Source organism: Lissotriton helveticus, chromosome 4_1, assembly GCF_964261635.1.
Source record: "Lissotriton helveticus chromosome 4_1, aLisHel1.1, whole genome shotgun sequence".
NCBI lineage: Eukaryota > Metazoa > Chordata > Amphibia > Caudata > Salamandridae > Lissotriton > Lissotriton helveticus.
Genome location: NC_136063.1, coordinates 1,080,733,244 through 1,080,751,403, shown reverse-complemented (window position 1 = coordinate 1,080,751,403; position 18,160 = coordinate 1,080,733,244). Strand labels below are relative to the sequence as shown.

Sequence of the window (18,160 nt, the reverse complement as noted above, 5' to 3'; positions counted from 1 at the left end):
GACTTTGTTGCACAAATGTACTTTGAACGCTTCCATTGCCATAAAGATTGCCATCAGTTCTAGCAGGTTGATGTTCATCCTCCTTTGTTGTGTCGTCCATAGTCCCTGCACTGTGTAGTGGAGGACATGCGCTCCCCATCCCAGGAGAGATGCGTCCGTCGTCAGCACTATTTGTGGCACAGGCTCTTGGAACGGTCGTCCCCTGCAAAGGTTTTGTGGGTTCCACCAATGCAGAGAGTTGTATGCGCGACCGGTCACCAACACTAGGTCTTTTAATTGTCCTTGAGCCTGGTTCCACTGCCGTGCTAAGCACTCCTGGAGCGGACGCATGTGTAGTCTCGCGTGAGGGACTATGAAGATGCAGGAGGCCATCATGCCTATCAACTGCATAAACACCCTTGCTGTGAGCGAGTGTTGGGGTTTGAATTTCTGAATCAGTAATTGAATGCTGTTGATTCTTGCTGAGTTTGGCTGCACCTTTGCTGCCAGAGTGTCTATTGTTGCTCCCAGGTACTGTTGTAAGTGGGCGGGCTGAAGATGGGACTTTGGGTAGTTTAATGAGAATCCGAGGCTGTGTAGGAGGTGAATAGTGCGGGACATGGGGCTGGCACATTGCTGGGCTGACTTCGCTTGGATAAGCCAGTCGTCCAGATAGGGGTAGACGTGAATATGGTTCCTCCGCAGGTGTGCAGCTACTGTCACTAGGCACTTGGTAAACACCCTGGGGGCTGTTGTCACCCCGAAAGGCAGGTCCTTGAACTGGTAGTGCTGATTTTGGATGGTAAACAAGAGATACTTCCTGTGTGCTGGATGTATTGGTATGTGGAAATACGCATCCTTTAGGTCTAACGTTGCGAGGAAGTCTCCCTGACTGAGTAATGGTAGAACTTGCTGTAAAGTGAGCATGTGAAAGTGTTCTGACAAGATGTATTGGTTTAGGGGCCTGAGGTCTAGTATTGGCCTGAGAGACCCGTCCTTTTTGGGGATTAAGAAGTACAGAGAGTATACCCCTGTACCCTGTTCCTGTATAGGGACGAGTTCTATGGCCCCTTTTTGCAGCATGCTGATAACTTCCTGCTGCAATAAGTCTATGTGCTCTGCGGACATAGGACGGTGTTTTGGGGGTATGTTGGGTGGAGTGGATGTTAGTTCTAGACAATAGCCGTACTGAATAAGTTGTCTCACCCACCTGTCCGTGGTAATGCTTTCGCAGACTGGCAGGAACTGTTGTAATCTGCCCCCGACCGGTGTTATATGGTCTGGGGGCAGCGACAAGGCGTCACTGTTTAGTATTGGCGGAGGATCTGGTGTTGTTAATCCCTCGTCCTCTGCCTTTACTGCTGTTGCCACGGTATCCACCTCTGTTTGTTTTATTATAGGTGGTTTGCGTGTTCCCTTTAATATATTGAGTTTGTTGGGACGCCTGGCCTCTTGTAGCTCCTCTGTTATTGGAGCGACGAAAGGAATCTCCTCTGAATTGTTGGGACTGCAAGGCCCCCATAGATTTGGCTGTCTCTGTGTCTTTTTTGATCTTTCCTAAGATTGTGTCCACATCAGGGCCAAATAAAAAATCAGGGTTTACAGGCTGATTTAATAACGTGGTCTGAATCTCTGGCTTAAACCCTGAGATGCGCAACCAAGCATGCCTTCTGAGCATGACACTAGTGTTGATGGATCTGGCTGCAGTGTCTGCTATGTCCAGCGCACATTTAATGGATGCGTTGGAGATTAGTTTCCCTTTCTGTATGAGCATTTTCGCTCCTTCCTTGTAGACATCAGGCAAATGTTGTAGCAGCTGCTCTAATGTGTCATAGTTTGCCCTATCGTATCTGGCTAGTAGGGCCTGTGTGTGGTCGAAATTCTCCAGATGTTAGATGCTTGTGCGGCCACCCTTTTCCCAGAAGCCTCTAACACTTTAGACTCTTTGTCTGGAGGAGGAGCATCACCAGTAGTTTGGGAGTTGGCACGTTTACGAGCATTGGATACCACCAAAGAGTCCAATGGCAACCGTCCCTTAATGTATGTAGGGTCCACAGGCGCCGGTCTGTATTTCCTTTCAATTCGGGGGTTAACAACCCTTGCTCTTGTGGTCTCCTTAAAAATCTCTCCTGCATGTTTGAGGACACCCTTTAACATTGGTAATGTTTTAACTGATTTGTCTGAAGTGGAGAACGTGTCAAACAAAAAATCCTCCTCAATAGGGCCAGCATGCATGTCCACATCATGATTATGTGCTGCCCTCTCAATTAATGCGTTAAACGCCGCCGTATCCTCTGTTGGCGAAGTTTTAACAGGATAGGAAGGAGTATCAGGGATAGGTTGTGACTCCCCCTGGTCCATAGGGACTGTCCAGGCCTGAGCCTGGTCATCCTGATCATTGTCCGCAGGGTAACCATATTGTTCATCATAGTCATACCCCATCTCCTCATTAGAGCGTGTGGGTGAGTAAGAAGAGTCCTGGCCATGGTACTGAACACTTTCAAAAAGGACAGGCGATGTGGAAGAATCCCTTTTCTTTTTAGTGGAATTTTATATGATTCCAGAGGATTTTCCGACCTTATTTTCCTTTGATAAATAGTAAGTGTTCCGGTGTCGATGTGGAGCTTCGACTGATTATCATAGGGGGCTCCTGGTACGGAACGTCAGATTGTAGAGGATGACTGCGTTTCCCAAGTGATACAGTTTTGGCTCGTTCGATCCCAGGTTTTGGATCGATGGCTTTAGGCCGTGCCGTTGGGGGCAGTCCGAATTTTATCGGCGGCTTCGGGGCCGGCGTCGATATTGGACGACAGACTTCGCCCTGTCGTCGTGCTTCTGGCCGTGCGCCGACTTCGGTGCCTGTTGCGTCGGAGGTGCGCTCCGTTTCTTCGATTCGACCTGCTCCGTCGAGGTGCCTTTGGATGTTGGTTCGAGGGCCTTGACGAGCTGTTTTTCGACTCGGTGCCTCGGTTCGAGGTCCTTTCGAGACACGAGTCCCTTGTTTGTGTCGCTGTCCGTCGACGCCGACCTCGGCGGTTCGACGTGCTTGGCTTTAACGACGGCCTTTAGCGCACCAATCTTCGGCTCGACACCCTTTGTGGAGGACCTCGCAGGGTCGTCGACACGTTTCTTCGACGCCGACGCGTTTGCACTCTTAGATCCGAAGGCTGTCTTCAGCAGTTTCGGTTTCGTTTTAGCCTCGATAGCTTTCGGTTTCGCTTTCTGTAGGGCGACCGATGGCTCGTGTGAGATATTCTTAGCCGGGCCGAGACGCGGGGCTATAGAATGTTTGTCGTGATCTTGGCTAAGGTCTTTTGGCGATGTCTCGACCGGAGCCTTTGAAAGCTTTTGAGTGTCTTGTTTGGGCCCAGTACCCACTGCTGGGCCTGGTTCATCACTCGAGCCGTCATCGACGGCTCCGATGGGGGACACATCGTCCCTTACCTCGTCGACGTTTTCATCTTCATCGACGTGGTCGTCGTCGTCTTCATAGTAGTTGGAGTCGTGCTCCGAACCTGGATCCGACGGCTGTTCTGGATCCTCAGTCTCGACGACCTCATTGTCGTCTTCGTCGAAGATATTCACCGGGTCTGGCGCAGGCTTCGTCATCGTTTGTCTTGCTGCACGTCGGAGCCTAAGCGTCTTCTTCGACCGGAACCGAGCACAAGCTAGACAGCTGTCTTCGTTGTGGTCCAGTGATAAGCACTTGTTGCACACCGGGTGTACATCGATGTGCGGGTATTTTGAGTTACAAAGGGGGCATCGTTTGAAAGGGCTCCGTTCCATCGACGGTCGGGCCTCTGGTGTCGAAAAGGCCACACGGCTCTCTTCGACGTCCTGCTTCGAAAGAAACTGGAACAAGAACTCGGCACCGACCGAAAGAACAATACCGACGACCCCGAAGGCCTTTTGGCCTAGTTGAAAAGTTTCCAAACTTGAGTAAAGAAAAGTACATCCGAACCCAATGGCGGAAAAAAACAATCTGAGGATGGAGAGGATGCCCATGCGCACTGTAGTCCAGGGGAGGAGCCACCTATCTCGTGATACTTCGAAGACTCTTCCAGGACAACAATGTGCAATCATCCGGACCCAACACTAGGCGGCGATCTATACACAAGATGTGAATTCAGCAGCCCACATACCTTGAACACATAATTAAAGCACATTAAAAACATAGACCCATTCAAATTTGTATATCCCGAGGAATGGCACCACATACATGAATTTGCACTTATTAGTTGTATTCCAATTTTGCTTTGCAATGTTACCTACCGCCAATGGAACATCGTCGAGATATTTCCCAGAACACCAATCCCATTGCATAAATGTCAGCACGTTTGAATGACTCAAAGTGTTTCATATTTATTGAATCATCAAGAACTTCAGGGGCCATATACCTAGTTTAAAAAAAAAGTAAATATTAAGTGATAACTAAATACGCTTCCTATTTTCCAGTCCTCGGCTTCTTGAAACTGAATTTTTTGCATTGAACATCAATGCGCAAGTGTGTGATTAAACATACAAGCTTGCGAATAAACAAAATGTGCAAAACTGCAGACCCACTTTACATGTGCTGTAGCATGACACTGGCTTTGAACCAGTTCCCCTTTGGTATTCACTCACCCTGGAATCCCTGTAGCCATAGAAGTCTACGGGTCAGCAAGGACATGTTTCTGTATGATCGTCTCCATGAAAAACGGTCTAGACACAATACTTATTCAAACTCAATACAAAAAATGTGAATACCCCGTTCTCTAAAGCCTCGTCCCATTAAAGTCTTACATAATTTTGGCACAAGTAAAATATTTAAAGTTGTCTAGCTTTCGAATACTGTCCCTCCTTTCGAACCTCTAATGCAGAATGTGTCAACTTCCAATTTCTCAAGGAAAACAAACCCCAAATCCCTATAGTACCATGATTCCCATCCTATTACAACCGTCAACTGAAGACTACTTCACTGTGCTGCCTCCTGGTACATGAAACACTTCTCCTAACCATACTTTACAGGTTACCTTCGATTCTGTATCCACTTAAAAACATGGCATATTTGTTATGATGAAAAAAGTCTGTAGTCGAGGTGTAGGTTACAAAGGTTTGTTTTTTGATCTTAGTTACAGATAAGTACATAGCCCTTTCTTAGTTTAGTTGTAGAACAGCCCCACCAGGAGCAGCCTCCCTGCTGCTCAGCCCATACTCCAACTGACACACTCTACCACACAGGCACCCAAGCATTCCATTGCATCACCATGCACTCAAACATTCCACACAGCAGATTCATACTGGAACAGCACAGTCCCTGGACCCGAAATCTGTCCCAGAATGCTTGTTTCCGGTCCAGGGAGGGCCTGGCTTAGCAGTTTGGGCTGGACTGTTCCCATGAGGCATAGGGTCAAGACTGATTTGCATATGGCTGGATCTAAACTGGGGTGTCATGGTGAGCACAAGAACAATGAATTTAACCCATATCTCTTGACTGGGGGTGAATGTTTGATTTGCTCTGCATTCCATCCATCATCGATGTGTCTTTTGCTTTCTTGCCCTAAGTGCGCCGGGTATGCCCAGGCGTGTGTCCCGGGCTCACTGTGCTACTGGACTCAAGCTAGCCTGGCTGATGAGGTGTGATGTCCCGAAACCGGTCCCAGGATGCTTGTTTCCGGTCCAGGGAGGGTCTGACTTGGCAGTTCGGCTGGACTGTTCCCATGATGCACAGGGTCAAGACTGATTTGCATATGGCTGGGTCCAAACTGGGGTTTCATGGTGAGCACAAGAACAATGTATTTAACCCAGATTTCCTGACTGGGGTTGGATGTTTGATTTGCTCTGCATTCTGTCAATCATCTGTGTGTCTTTTGCTTTTCTGTTACCACAACAAACCACACCAGCAAGCCAGACTATCATGAAATCAGGGATAACACAGAAAACAAACAATTAAGAGGCATGGTACACCCTTCCACAGTGACATCAAAAACCAACAAAGCACTCTCGGATACAATTAGACAACACAGAACTCTCCTACTCACCCTCCCTAACAAGAAATACTAAAACTCACACAGAAGCACTTGGCGACTTGCACCCCACACAGTCATCCCTTAAGCAAGGGCATTTCGTGTAAAAGCAATCAATGGGTGACTACACCCCAAACGTCATCCCTCAAGCAAGGGCATCTAGTGTAAAAGCAAGTATTGGGTGGCTTCACCCCACATAGTCATCCCTCCCCAAGGGTATCTAGTGTAACAGCAAGCACAAAGGTAAAAAAAAATCAATAACATGACAGTAATGTCAGTGAAAATCCCACACACAGACATTTTGTGCACCGGTAGGAATTCACAGTACACAGGAAATCAAAATATCACAACAGAACTCAATAACAATTCCTACGCACCTGTAGGAATTTACTCTTACACAGGAACTCAAAATATCACAATAAAATTACAGAAACAATTCCAACACACAGAAAACGTGCGCACCAGTAGAAAGTCACACTAACACAGATAAATCATCACTCATGACATCATGGCAAAGTGGGAATACTATTAGCTTAAGGCAGCAAATATGAATTCCATGTAACCCTGAACATAATGGCATACAGTAAGCATACTATTGGGCAGCAATATAGTTTACAGATTAATATATATGAAAAGTTAAACCTGGCAAACACACTTCGGCAGCAAAACCATCATGTCTACATGCATCTATAATACATAAAGTCTCTGGTGAGCGACCTTCCACCCGAAGCGCCCCACAGTCACCATACCCCGGAGATATAAATGCTCACATCATTATTTTATCAGAGGTAGTTATGCTGTGAAATCTCGTAGATGACGCAGATAGGGATATCCCCTGTTGAGCTGACTGACTCCACATAAATGGTGCAACTAACTGGCCACTTCATGTGTTTAATCACCGCCGTTGAGAAACCTTCAGTACATATCTAAGCAGAAAAATAGCTCTGTTCTCAGAGGTAAGCACAGTGGGAACCCTTGACCTGCTACGTCACAGAGAAGGGACTGCCAGGCAACTCTCAAGAAGTCAGCGTTCCAGCCTTCCAATCAATCAACCAATCAGGGGTTTATAAAGCGCGCTACTCACCCGTGAGGGTCTCAAGGCACAGGGGGGGGGGGGGGAGCGGGGGAGAAGACAGCTCCGGATCAGTCAAAGAGCCAGGTCTAGAGGTCCTTCCTGAACGTTTGCAGGGTTGGGGAGCGTCTGATGTTCACCGGGAGCTCGTTCCAGGTCTTTGCTGCGATGCATGAGAAGGCTCTTCCTCCGATCTTGCTTCTGCGTATGCGGAGGACCTCTGCCAGGGCGAGGTCGGCGGAGCAGAGGTTTCTCTTGGGCGCGTGGAAGGAGACTCTCTCGTTCAGGTATTTGGGTCAGATGTTGTTGAGGGCTTTGTGGGTGTGAGTGAGGAGTTTGAAAGTGACTCTTTTCTCGACTGTGTGCCAGTGGAGGTAGCGTAGGTGTTGGGTCATGTGCTCGTGTTTTGGAGTTCCGGCTGCGGCGTGATGGTTTCCAATGAAATGTTGTTGCCGTCAAGAACACTTAACACACCAGCATGCTTTCCAGACTCCTCAACGCTTTTTAAGATGACGCAGCTCGTGCTCTCCTGAGCTCGCGGTTGCCAACTAGATTAATACTGCTCGAGACCAGTGCATCTCTGCCCCGCGACTCCTCAGGTAAGCAGCATCCACTAGTACAAACGGGCAGAAAGAGGATCTATATTACAAACAGGAAACTGCCCATGAACGCTTATCTAAAATTTCAAAAGTCCACAACATGGTCATCTAGCCAGCGCATCACACTGGAGCAATTAACTTGCCTCTAAGCCAACCTCCCACTGGGGCCCGATCCATGCCCCTCAATGCCTTATCGTTACACACAGCAGCCAATTCACTCTACAGTAATACTGCGGGTTCAGGATACGTGAAAACTATCCTTACGCCAATTCAAATCGACGTAGATTGAATGTATAGCATTTGCTGGTTCGTTCAACACAAAAGCTGCCAGTTCAGCACCTGTGCACTCTGATGGACTGCTGCCATATCACATGAATGCTGCCGGTTCCATTATAAATACACGGGGCAGAAATGCCATCAACTGCAAGCAACTATTTGGCTCAAATTCCATGTTGAAAGCTTAAAGCAAAAAATGCCTGGGATATGGGCTGCCCGATGGGAAGGACACTCGTGGGGCTGCAGGGCGTTCAATTACTTTTCCCAGGTTCTTGATTAATTTTCGTCATAAGTTTCTTCAGCTTATATTCCTTAATAGTTACTTAATGTTGCTCCTCACTCGTAGATTCTGTAAATTCTTTCTCCAAATCGTCACCAAAATGTTATGATGAAAAAAGTCTGGTAGCCGAGGTGTAGGTTACAGATCATGGTTTATTGATCTTGGTTGCAGATAAGTTCATAACTGTCTCTTAGCTTAGTCCTTATGACAGCCCCCTTGATCCTCAGCCCATACTCCAACTGACACTCTCCACCACACAGGCACCCAAGCATTTAATTGCATCAAAATGCGCTCCAACATTCCACACAGCACATTCATACTGGCTGAGCAGCAAGGACCAGGGAAGATGTATAATACAATACAACAGATATTACAATATTGCCTTAAATGTACAAACTACAGCTGACATGTTACCCTGACTTTCCAACTGTCCATGACCACATGAAAAGTCATCAGCCACATTAAAATGAGATATTAATTGATTAAACCAACTTTCCCAGCAGGTTAAGCATGTCCTCTCAGATTTGGCTCCCCTGGATCGGCCTTTCTAACACACTACAATGTACCCTTCGCTCCCTGGGCCTTGCCCCCGTTGTTCACCTCAGACTTGGTATCTGACCCTCCTCTGATCTTTCCAATCTCCAGAGACTTTCATCTAGAAGCGCTGCCTCCTATCAGGGTAATCAGAACCCTGCCTCCCAACCCTACCGGATAACCAACAACTGAGAAGCGCTTGCTCTGTGGCCCACTGAGCTCCCACCCTGTTACTGCAAATTACAAGCACCTCTCCTTGCTCCCCATGATCGCACCACTACACACCCTTTACCATCAACATCATTTGTAAGTCCCTCCCGCTGCACTGTTTAACCATTCCAAGATGGTTTCCACATGCATACACCTTTGTTGAAAGGCAACAGCTATCATTTTTAATTTACTATTTCATCATTACTATTGGTAATATAGACCCATGGATTAAATAAGCATTTTCAAAGCCAATAGGACTTGCCTTTGGTACTGGGTGCTGGCCTATTGGCTCTGATGACTTTGTTGATGTTCCTTTTTCCACAGATAGCCATCACGAGAGCTATTTGTGCATGCTCAGTGGCAATTCGTCAAGAACAAAGCCAAAAAATAGGTGGGCGCCAGGTATCCAAGGAGAGAGCTATTGAAGATAATTTTGCTGTGAATTCACTGAGAAGTTGTTTTATTAACATCTACGGCCACTGCAGGGAAGCAGCACATAATTAATAATGATCACATTTATTCAAAGTTCTTCTCTTATGTCTATGTAGTTGTTTACATTCAAAGCGGAAAAATGCTGCCTCCACTAATGCATTTGACATCCATCTGAGTCTTCGGTTGTGGGAGTATGCAACATTTACACAGGCAGTCACAAAGCCAATAGGTCTTGCCTTTGCCAATATTTTCTGTCAATGATGTGCAGAACCAGCCAAAAGATCCAGCTGCTCCACTGATCTGCCTTTGTTTCCCGGGTTACGCTTGGACTTCACTGTCTTGCTTGGAGTCTAGGATTTGGGGGACTAGGTGGATTTGAATCAGGCCACCCACTGAGGATAAGTATTGTTTCTGTGTGCCCCCATTTAAATGCCCAGAGAAGCCGTAAGTCAGCTGTAAGGTTGGAGGCAACAGTGTTGTGGCAAATCAGCTACAGATATATCGCGAGTGGACCTAAATGCGTTCATGCGGCAGACTTGTGGTCTGCAAGTAGAGAACGCTATGGAGTCTCATGCAGGTATGCCATGAAGGTGTCACAGAGATAATATATTGTTTGAACCCACTATCTGTGATGCCTGCTACCTACTTTAGGCTTTCCTTTTTTGCGTTTTAGCCCTCAAGTGATGAAAAGCCACCACCTCCATCCAAGAGTGCAGGAAGTGAGATGCTAGAGCCAACACACATACAATAGGTAGCAGCTGAGGGTTTCAAGTGAAGCACATGGTTCTAAAAGCCCAGGAAGTCTAAGGAGCTTGGTTGTTTTGCAAGCTGCCGATTAAGACAACATCTCTATTTCCACAAGGAAAGCTATTTGGCCAACAGGGTACATCACCCTAATTAAACAAAATCGGGCAGTGCTGATTGTGGTGTATAAGGCTGGAGAAGGCGGCAGTGGTGCATCTTGCAGTCGAGTGTGGATGAGTAGAGTTGAGCTTTTATTATTTGGCTCTTTGAATTTCTTCCAAGATTCCAGTCTGCTAGCTGCATGGTTCATGCTCTGTGATATCCTTACCCCACTGTGATCCGCAAGGGCAAACATGTGACATGGGGTCGGAACTCAAAGGTTGCCTTGTAAGACCGTCTCACATTCCTATTATTATTCATCACACTTTAAATACGAATTTAGAGCAAACATTTGGTGGGACTTATCTGAAATTACACAATAACAATTAGAAAACATGGTATGAGAACAACTGCTAATAGGAGACCTTCTAAATATGTAAAATCATACTGGTGTAAATCCCTGTTAACAGATAGTTCTTCTGGCCTCCAAAGTATTCCCCCTATTTCCTTTTTACAAAGGTAAACTAATCAAAGGATTCACAACCACAAACCCATGAAAAAGAGAAAATTAGCCGGGGGGGGGGGGGGGGGGGGGGGGGGAGGAGGAGATTGGGGGGGGGGTTCCGGGTAATTAAAAAATAAAACAATGTCCACAACTCTGAAGCATTCCTTCTACATTTAAAACCAGCTCAACCATCCTAGTAAAGACACATTACGTTTGAAAAATGAGGGTCAACTGGACTTTATTCTCACGGATGTCAAGATCATACAAGTAATTCCTTAACATAAGAACGAGCCTACCAATTTAACATTGAACCTCTTCAACACCTATTTTGGAATCTAATCTATGGCACCAACCGGACTTACATCTGGATGGCTCATTTAACCCTCAATTAGGCTATGATTACCTGTCAGCATTTCAATTTCAGGCTCTAAACTGAGCCTTGGGATACATTCTATCATTATTAGAAAAATCTATTGAGAAAACAGATCATATTCTGGTAACCCTACTGTAGGCAGCAAATTCCTTCAAGGAGCTAACTTCTGCTAATCCAACTCAGCCCAGTGAAATCAGTCAAGCGTTCTGTAACTCAGTGGCCAACGCCTTTCGCCTCAAGGTAGAGGATGTTTTTAATACCTTTTCATCTATCTCTGGTTTCTCGAGTATCTCAAGACCAGACAAACCTTCCTCAGTGGCAACCAACCCGAGCACTGAATTCAACTCCTTTGTCCCTCCCACAACTAAGGAAGTTATCAAGTTGCTCAAAGCTGTTAGAACAGGTTCGCCTGATGATCCCTGCCCTCTTGCAGCTGAAGGCATCAGGATCAAGCTGGCTAACATCTTTCAACTTCTGAGTCCCTCAAGATCATTTCCTTCTCCCTGGAAGAAAGCTGTAGTGCTGTCTCTGATCAAGAAATCTTCTCTCAATCCTGATGATCCAAACAGTTACCGGCCCATTTCTTATTTCCCTTTGCCGGCAAAAATGTTTTAAAAGGTTTGGATCAACAGTGAGATTATATCAATACCAACAATCTCTTAGATTCTATGTAATTGGGATTCTGAAATGGGCACAGCCCAGAAACTACTCTACGACCTTAACTTCCATCTGGAAAACAACAACGACAGCAACTCCTCCACCCTGGTCGACAACCTCGCCACCCTCAGACTGAAACAGATCGTCACAACCCCGACCCACATCGCCGGCCACACACTCGATGCCATCTTCTCCTCCAGCCCACACGTCGCCTACAGCCACGCCTCCGAGCTCACCGGGACCGACCACCACTGCGTCCACTTCACCTTCCAGAAACCCGTCATCCCCCATCGCACCCCACAGTTCCCCCGCAGACGCTGGGGCAAAGCCGCCAAAGAACTACTGGAAGCACTCCTCGCACTCGATCCACCGACCAGCCCCACCGACCCAGAGGAAGGGGCCCGCTCCCTCAGACTCTGGATGGAAAACTGCGGCAACACCATAGCACCAGTGCGACAAACCGCCGACAGAGACACCAGCTAGAGAGCCAGCTGGTTCACCCCGCTAGCCTCCAAACGCACCTGCTGGAAAGTCGAAAACATCTGGCTTAGCGATAGAACGCCCGCCAACCGCGCAGCCCACAAAGACGCCATCCACAACCACCTCCACCTCATCAGGACCACCAAAAGAGCCTCGTTCACAGACCGCCTCGACAACAACGCACACAACAGCAAAGAGCTCTTCAACATCATAAAGGAACTCTCCAGTCCCAGCTCCTGCACCAATGACATCCCGCCGTCGCAAGCCCTGTGCGACGCCCTCGCCTCCTTCTTCCACCACAAAATCACCAACATCCACAACAGCTGCAACTCCCGGATGAACCCCACTACGACAAACTCACCCAACCCCACCGACCACGACCTTCTGACCACATGGACCAACGTGAGCACCGAAGACATAATCAAGACCATGAGCACCATCCACTCAGGCTCCCCATTGGACCCTCTCCCCCACCACATCGCCAACAAAGCCAACAGCCTCATTGCACCCCACCTGCGCAACATCATCAACCTCTCCTTCGAAACCGCCACCTTTCCTGAGAGCTGGAAGCACGCCGAGATCAACGCCCTACTAAAAAAGCCCAAGGCGGACCCGAGCGACCTCAAGAACTTCCGGCCCATCTCCCTGCTTCCGTTCCCAGCAAAAGTCATCGAAAAGACCGTCAACACCCAGCTCACCCACTACCTAGAAGACAACAGCATCCTGGACCCCTCCCAGTCTGGTTTCCGCAGCAACCACAGCACTGAGACCGCCCTCATAGCCGCCACAGACATCAGAATCCTACTCGACAACGGCGAGACAGCAGCCCTCATCCTCTTGTACTTCTCCTCCGCCTTCGACACCGTCTGCCACCACACACTTCGCACTCGCCTCTACGTCGCAGGGATCCGAAAAAAGGCCCTGGACTGGACCACCTCCTTCCTCACCGACAGAACCCAGAGAGTCCGCCTCCCCCCGTTCCAATCCGGAACCACCAAAACCATCTGCGGCGTCCCGCACGATCCTCCCTCAGCCCGACGCTGTTCAATGTCTACATGGCTCCCCTCGCTCGCATCGCGAGAGTACACAACCTCAACATAATCTCCTATGCCGACGACACCCAGCTGATCCTCTCCCTCACCAAGGACCCCCCTCACCGCCAAATCCAACCTGCACCTGGGTATGAAGGCCGTCGCCGACTGGATGGAGGCAAGCTGGCTCAAGCTGAACACGGATAAGACGGAGATCCTCATCCTCGGGCCCAACCCCTCGGCGTGGGATGACTCCTGGTGGCCTCAATCCCTGGGAACCCCCCGGCGCCAACCAACCACGCACGCAACCTGGGGGTCATCCTCGACTCCAAGCTCAGCATGACCAACCAAGTCAACGCAGTCTCCTCTTCATGCTTCCACACCCTCCGTATGCTCCGCAAGATCTACAGATGGATCCCAACTAACACGCGGAAAACAGTCACCCACGCCCTCATCAGCAGTCGACTCGACTACGGAAACGCCCTCTACGCCGGAGCCCCGTCCAAACTCATCAGCAGACTCCAAAGTATCCAGAACGCCTCCGCACGCCTGGTCCTAGACGTCCTACGCAGAGACCACATCACCCCGCACCTGAGAGATCTGCACTGGCTCCCCGTCGACAAAAGAATCACTTTCAAACTCATGATCCACGCACACAAAGCACTCCACAAGACCGGCCCAGCCTACCTCAACAGCAGACTCTCCCTATACGTACCCAACAGGAGGCTCCGCTCCGCCGACCTATCCCTGGCCGCCGTCCCGTACATTCACAGAGCCACCTCCGGGGGCAGATCCTTCTCCCACCGCGCCGCTGTGACCTGGAACCTACACAGTGGGCAGCACTTAAAGCGGTTATATGCGGGGAACTGGTGGCCATTTCGGCGGCAGACAATGTAGAGTGCAGGCGTAAGAGGGACTACCTTACCCAAAAAACAAAAGAGCTAAAACAGATGCACTAGCGGACAGGGGCACCACGGGTTTGGTGCCAACTAAAAGCCGAGTGACAACAGATCGCAGCATTGGATCAAGACAGAGCGGAGTTCGTGGCCCTCCGGCTGCGACACGCATACTACACTGTAGGGGACAGATGTGGTCGCCTCCTCGCCCATAAACTGCGAGAGACCCGACAGAAGCAGTGGGTCCGGGATATTCAATGGGGAGATGCTCGGCGAGTTTCCGAGGATTCCGAGATGGCTGAGGCGTTCTGAGACTTCTACGCCCACCTCTATTCCAGCTCACCACTGTAATACAGGCCGAGCTGCCTTTCTCGAGTCCGACGGCTTACCAGCCTTGACTAAAGCTCAGGCAGATCAACTAGACAGCCACATTAGAATAGAAGAGGTCACTGCAGCCATCTAACGTTTTAAACCTGCCAAGGCCCCCGGGCCCGATGGCTTCTCCGGCCATATTTTACAAAACGTTCTGTACTCTGGTGGCCCCAGTCCTAATTAAGCTTTTTAACTGATTCGCTGAACCTGGACCGATATCGGGAGAAATGCTCGAAGCTTCAATAGTGGTTATCCCGAAACCAGGAAAGGACAAGACCACCTGCGGAGCTTACCACCCCATATCCCTTCTCAACATTGATCTCAAGTTATACACTTGGATATTGGCTGCTCGTCTTTTGCCTCACATGCCTGGTCTGATTGACCCGAACCAAGCAGGCTTTATCCCCCAGCGCCAGACAAGCGTTCAATACAAAGCGGACCCTTCACCTTATTGAGAAAGCCTCCCGGACGCAAGGGGAGTATATGATGCTCACTATCGATGCCGAGAAGGCCTTCGACAGGGTCCACTGGCCATACTTAGAACAGGTTCTCGAGCGAGTGGGGATGGGGGAGAAGTTTTGAACATACATCTTAAACTGCTATAGGATCCCAACAGCCACAGTTCGAGTAAACAGCTACACGTCATCTTGATTCCGCATAGAAAGACAGGGGTGCCCCTTGTTGCCCCTTCTTTTTGCGTTTTATTTGGAGCCTTTGGCCCCATCAACTTCGAAATAACCCAGCGATCACAGGGATTAAATTCAGAGGCTATACCCACACGATTAGTCTATATGCTGATGACGTCCTGATCTCACTGTCGAACCCAATCCTCACACTGCCAGCATGCCTCGCAGAACTAGAAGCTTCCGCACAGGCATCGTGGTTTAAGGTGAATATGGATAAATCGGTTGTACTCAATCTCTCCCTTGCGTCCTCCACCTGCACTCATCTCCAAAGCATTCATCTCATTCAATGGGCAGAAGACACGATTCCCTACCTGGGGATCCAATTAGCTTCCTCCCTACCGGGCACAGTAGCCACTAATTACGCATGGTTGTGGCTGACAATCCGTAAGGAATTGAACCAATGGAAGCATTACCCGCTCTCCTGGCTCGGTAAAATAGCAGCAGTTAAAATGACCATCTTACCTCAGATCTTATATCTGTTCCAAACCTTGCCCCTTCGACCTCCAAAGAGGTGGATAAAACAGACTCAGTCCGAACTTGCATAATTTATATGGAATGGCCACAAGCCAAGGATGAAGCAGGCACTAGCGATGCTTCCGCCGAAGAAGGGGGGGTTTCGGTATCCCTGATCTCCACCTTTATTTCCATGCAACTCAATTGCGCCATTTGGCCGAATGGAGCCGGTTGGAGTCGGAGAAGCACTGGTTATTCCAGGACCAGGCAGTGGCCGCCAGACCCCCTTCCTTCGGAGGGTGCACACACCACTCAATCTATATGAGCCCCATATTACCCGGGTCATCCTTGAAACGTGGGACCATACCAACATCAAACACAAAATCACTACCTTTCCCTCGCCCCTTACTCCGTTGCTTGAGAACCCTGACTTTCAGCCAGCATTGATGCAGCGGCCTTTACACGAGGGAAATCCTCAGAATGCCGCTCTCTGTGCCATCTCTATGATGTATGCAAAAAACACGATTGATGGACAGAATGTAGAACAATGTCATACATTCACCCCAGTACAAGGATTTGGGCCTAAATCCATCCTTTTTTTGCACTCCACACCACCCTGGGTTAGACACTGGCTATATGCAAATCAGCTCTGACCCTGTGCCTCATGGGAACAGTCTAGTCCGAACTACCAAGCCATGTCTTTCCCAGACCGGAATCAAGCATCCAAGGACCGGTTTCTGGCCATCAGCCTTCATCAGCCTGGATAGCTTGACTCCAGTGGTGTGGAGAGCCTGGGACTCACGTCTGAGCATACCCAGCCCAATCGGGGTGAAAATTGCAAAAAAACACAGTTGATGGACAGAATGTAGAACAATGTCATACATTCACCCCAGTACAAGGATCTGGGCCTAAGTCCATCATTTTTTTGCACTCCACACCACCATGGGTTAGACACTGGCTATATGCAAATCAGCTCTGACCCTGTGCCTCATGGGAACAGTCCAGTCCGAACTACCAAGCCATGTCTTTTCCAGACCGGAATCAAGCATCCAAGGACCAGTTTCTGGCTATCAGCCTTTATCAGCCTGGATAGCTTGACTCCAGTGGTGTGGAGAGCCTGGGACTCACGTCTGAGCATACCCAGCCCACTCGGGGTGAAAATTGATCTGCATTCTGTCCATCACCTGTTGTTTTTGCGCTTATCTCTATGATGTAGACGGGATTATACCATTCCACCAGCTCAAACTTGACTACGGGCTACCCAAAAGGCTCCGGTACTGTCAGATTAGGCATTGGGCCCTTCATACCCAGGTTAAGCAATCTGCCTGTAGACACCTCGCCGCTTATGAGAAGTGGCTTGCCACTCGCACCTCAGATAAAAAACGAATTTCAGACTTGTATAAAATGCTACTAGCCAGAAATACGCATATGTACAATGCTAGCCGTGCGAGGTGGGAAAGGGAACTAGGCAGAACACTCAACCATAAGGAGTGGGAAGGGGTATATCATAGAGCCCGCCACTCAGCGTACCACATGGGGCTGACCAAAACCTTTACCAAATTAGTTACCTATTGGTATTAAACTCCCGAACGCCTTCACTCAATAGATCCCACTCAAGGAGCGAACTGCTGGCGGGGATGCAGGAGGGTGGGCACCCTAGTACATCTGTTGTGGGAATGCACACATATCCAGACATACTGGACTCAAGTATTTGATGAGGGGGACAAACATTTGGACACACAAACACCGCGTTTTCCAGCATATGCTCTTCTGGGCCTTCCAAACCCCTTGACCTACCCGCTCTGATCCCGTAGAGGCAGGCTGATGGCAATAGCGCTGGGTTCCGCAGTACAAAACTTACTAACACACTGGCACACCTCTCAACTCCCTACCTTCACAGGTTGGCAATACCATCTGTGGCATGTCCTGGGGATGGAAAAGATGACCTTGACAATCGCAGGCAAGGGATCCATGTTTAATGAGCTCTGGCAACCATTTTTGTCCCTTCTTTCTTCCGAGTTCAGGGAAATCACCTGTCCAAGGTATCTCCGCCTCCTACGGCTCTCCGATCCACAACTGGCCGAGAAGTAACGACCTCATTCCAATAGCGGGACTCAACGTGTATAATCGTTTATTTGGTGGACAAGGAACGGGGTGGGGGAGGGGTTATAAAAGTTTTTGTTTTGTGCTTCACATTACGTTTTGATTTGATTTTTGATACGTTCGCCATATGCTTCGATCACTCAGCTGTGACCTATGTTAAACGTGTAACTATAGCTATTATACAGCTCTTGCAATACCGAACGTACTGAATGTTGATGAATTTCAACAAAAAGATTTAAACCATAAAAAGGTCATGAGTACTATCACATCTATAACCTCCCCCCCTTCGATGACCTCTCCGAGCACCATGATCTCCTACGGGGGGACTTTTGCCTCCATCAATCAATCAAGACATTTATAGAGCGCACTACTCA

The 18,160-nt window shown here is 48.7% G+C and overlaps 1 protein-coding gene across 5 annotated transcripts in view; it reads right to left on the bottom strand.

Annotated features, from left to right (window-relative positions):
* The window catches only part of TGFBR1 (transforming growth factor beta receptor 1), a 1,073,092-nt gene that overhangs the window by 262,626 nt on the left and 792,306 nt on the right, over positions 1–18,160 (bottom strand). For all 5 annotated transcript variants that reach the window (XR_013610571.1, XR_013610572.1, XM_078687672.1 and 2 more), the window contains one exon: positions 4,252–4,376. Coding sequence is in view for 3 of the 5 variants with exons in the window: in XM_078687672.1 (XP_078543798.1) it covers positions 4,252–4,376 (125 nt within the window). In the remaining 2 variants the exon portion in view is untranslated. The remainder of the gene's footprint in view (positions 1–4,251; positions 4,377–18,160) is intronic.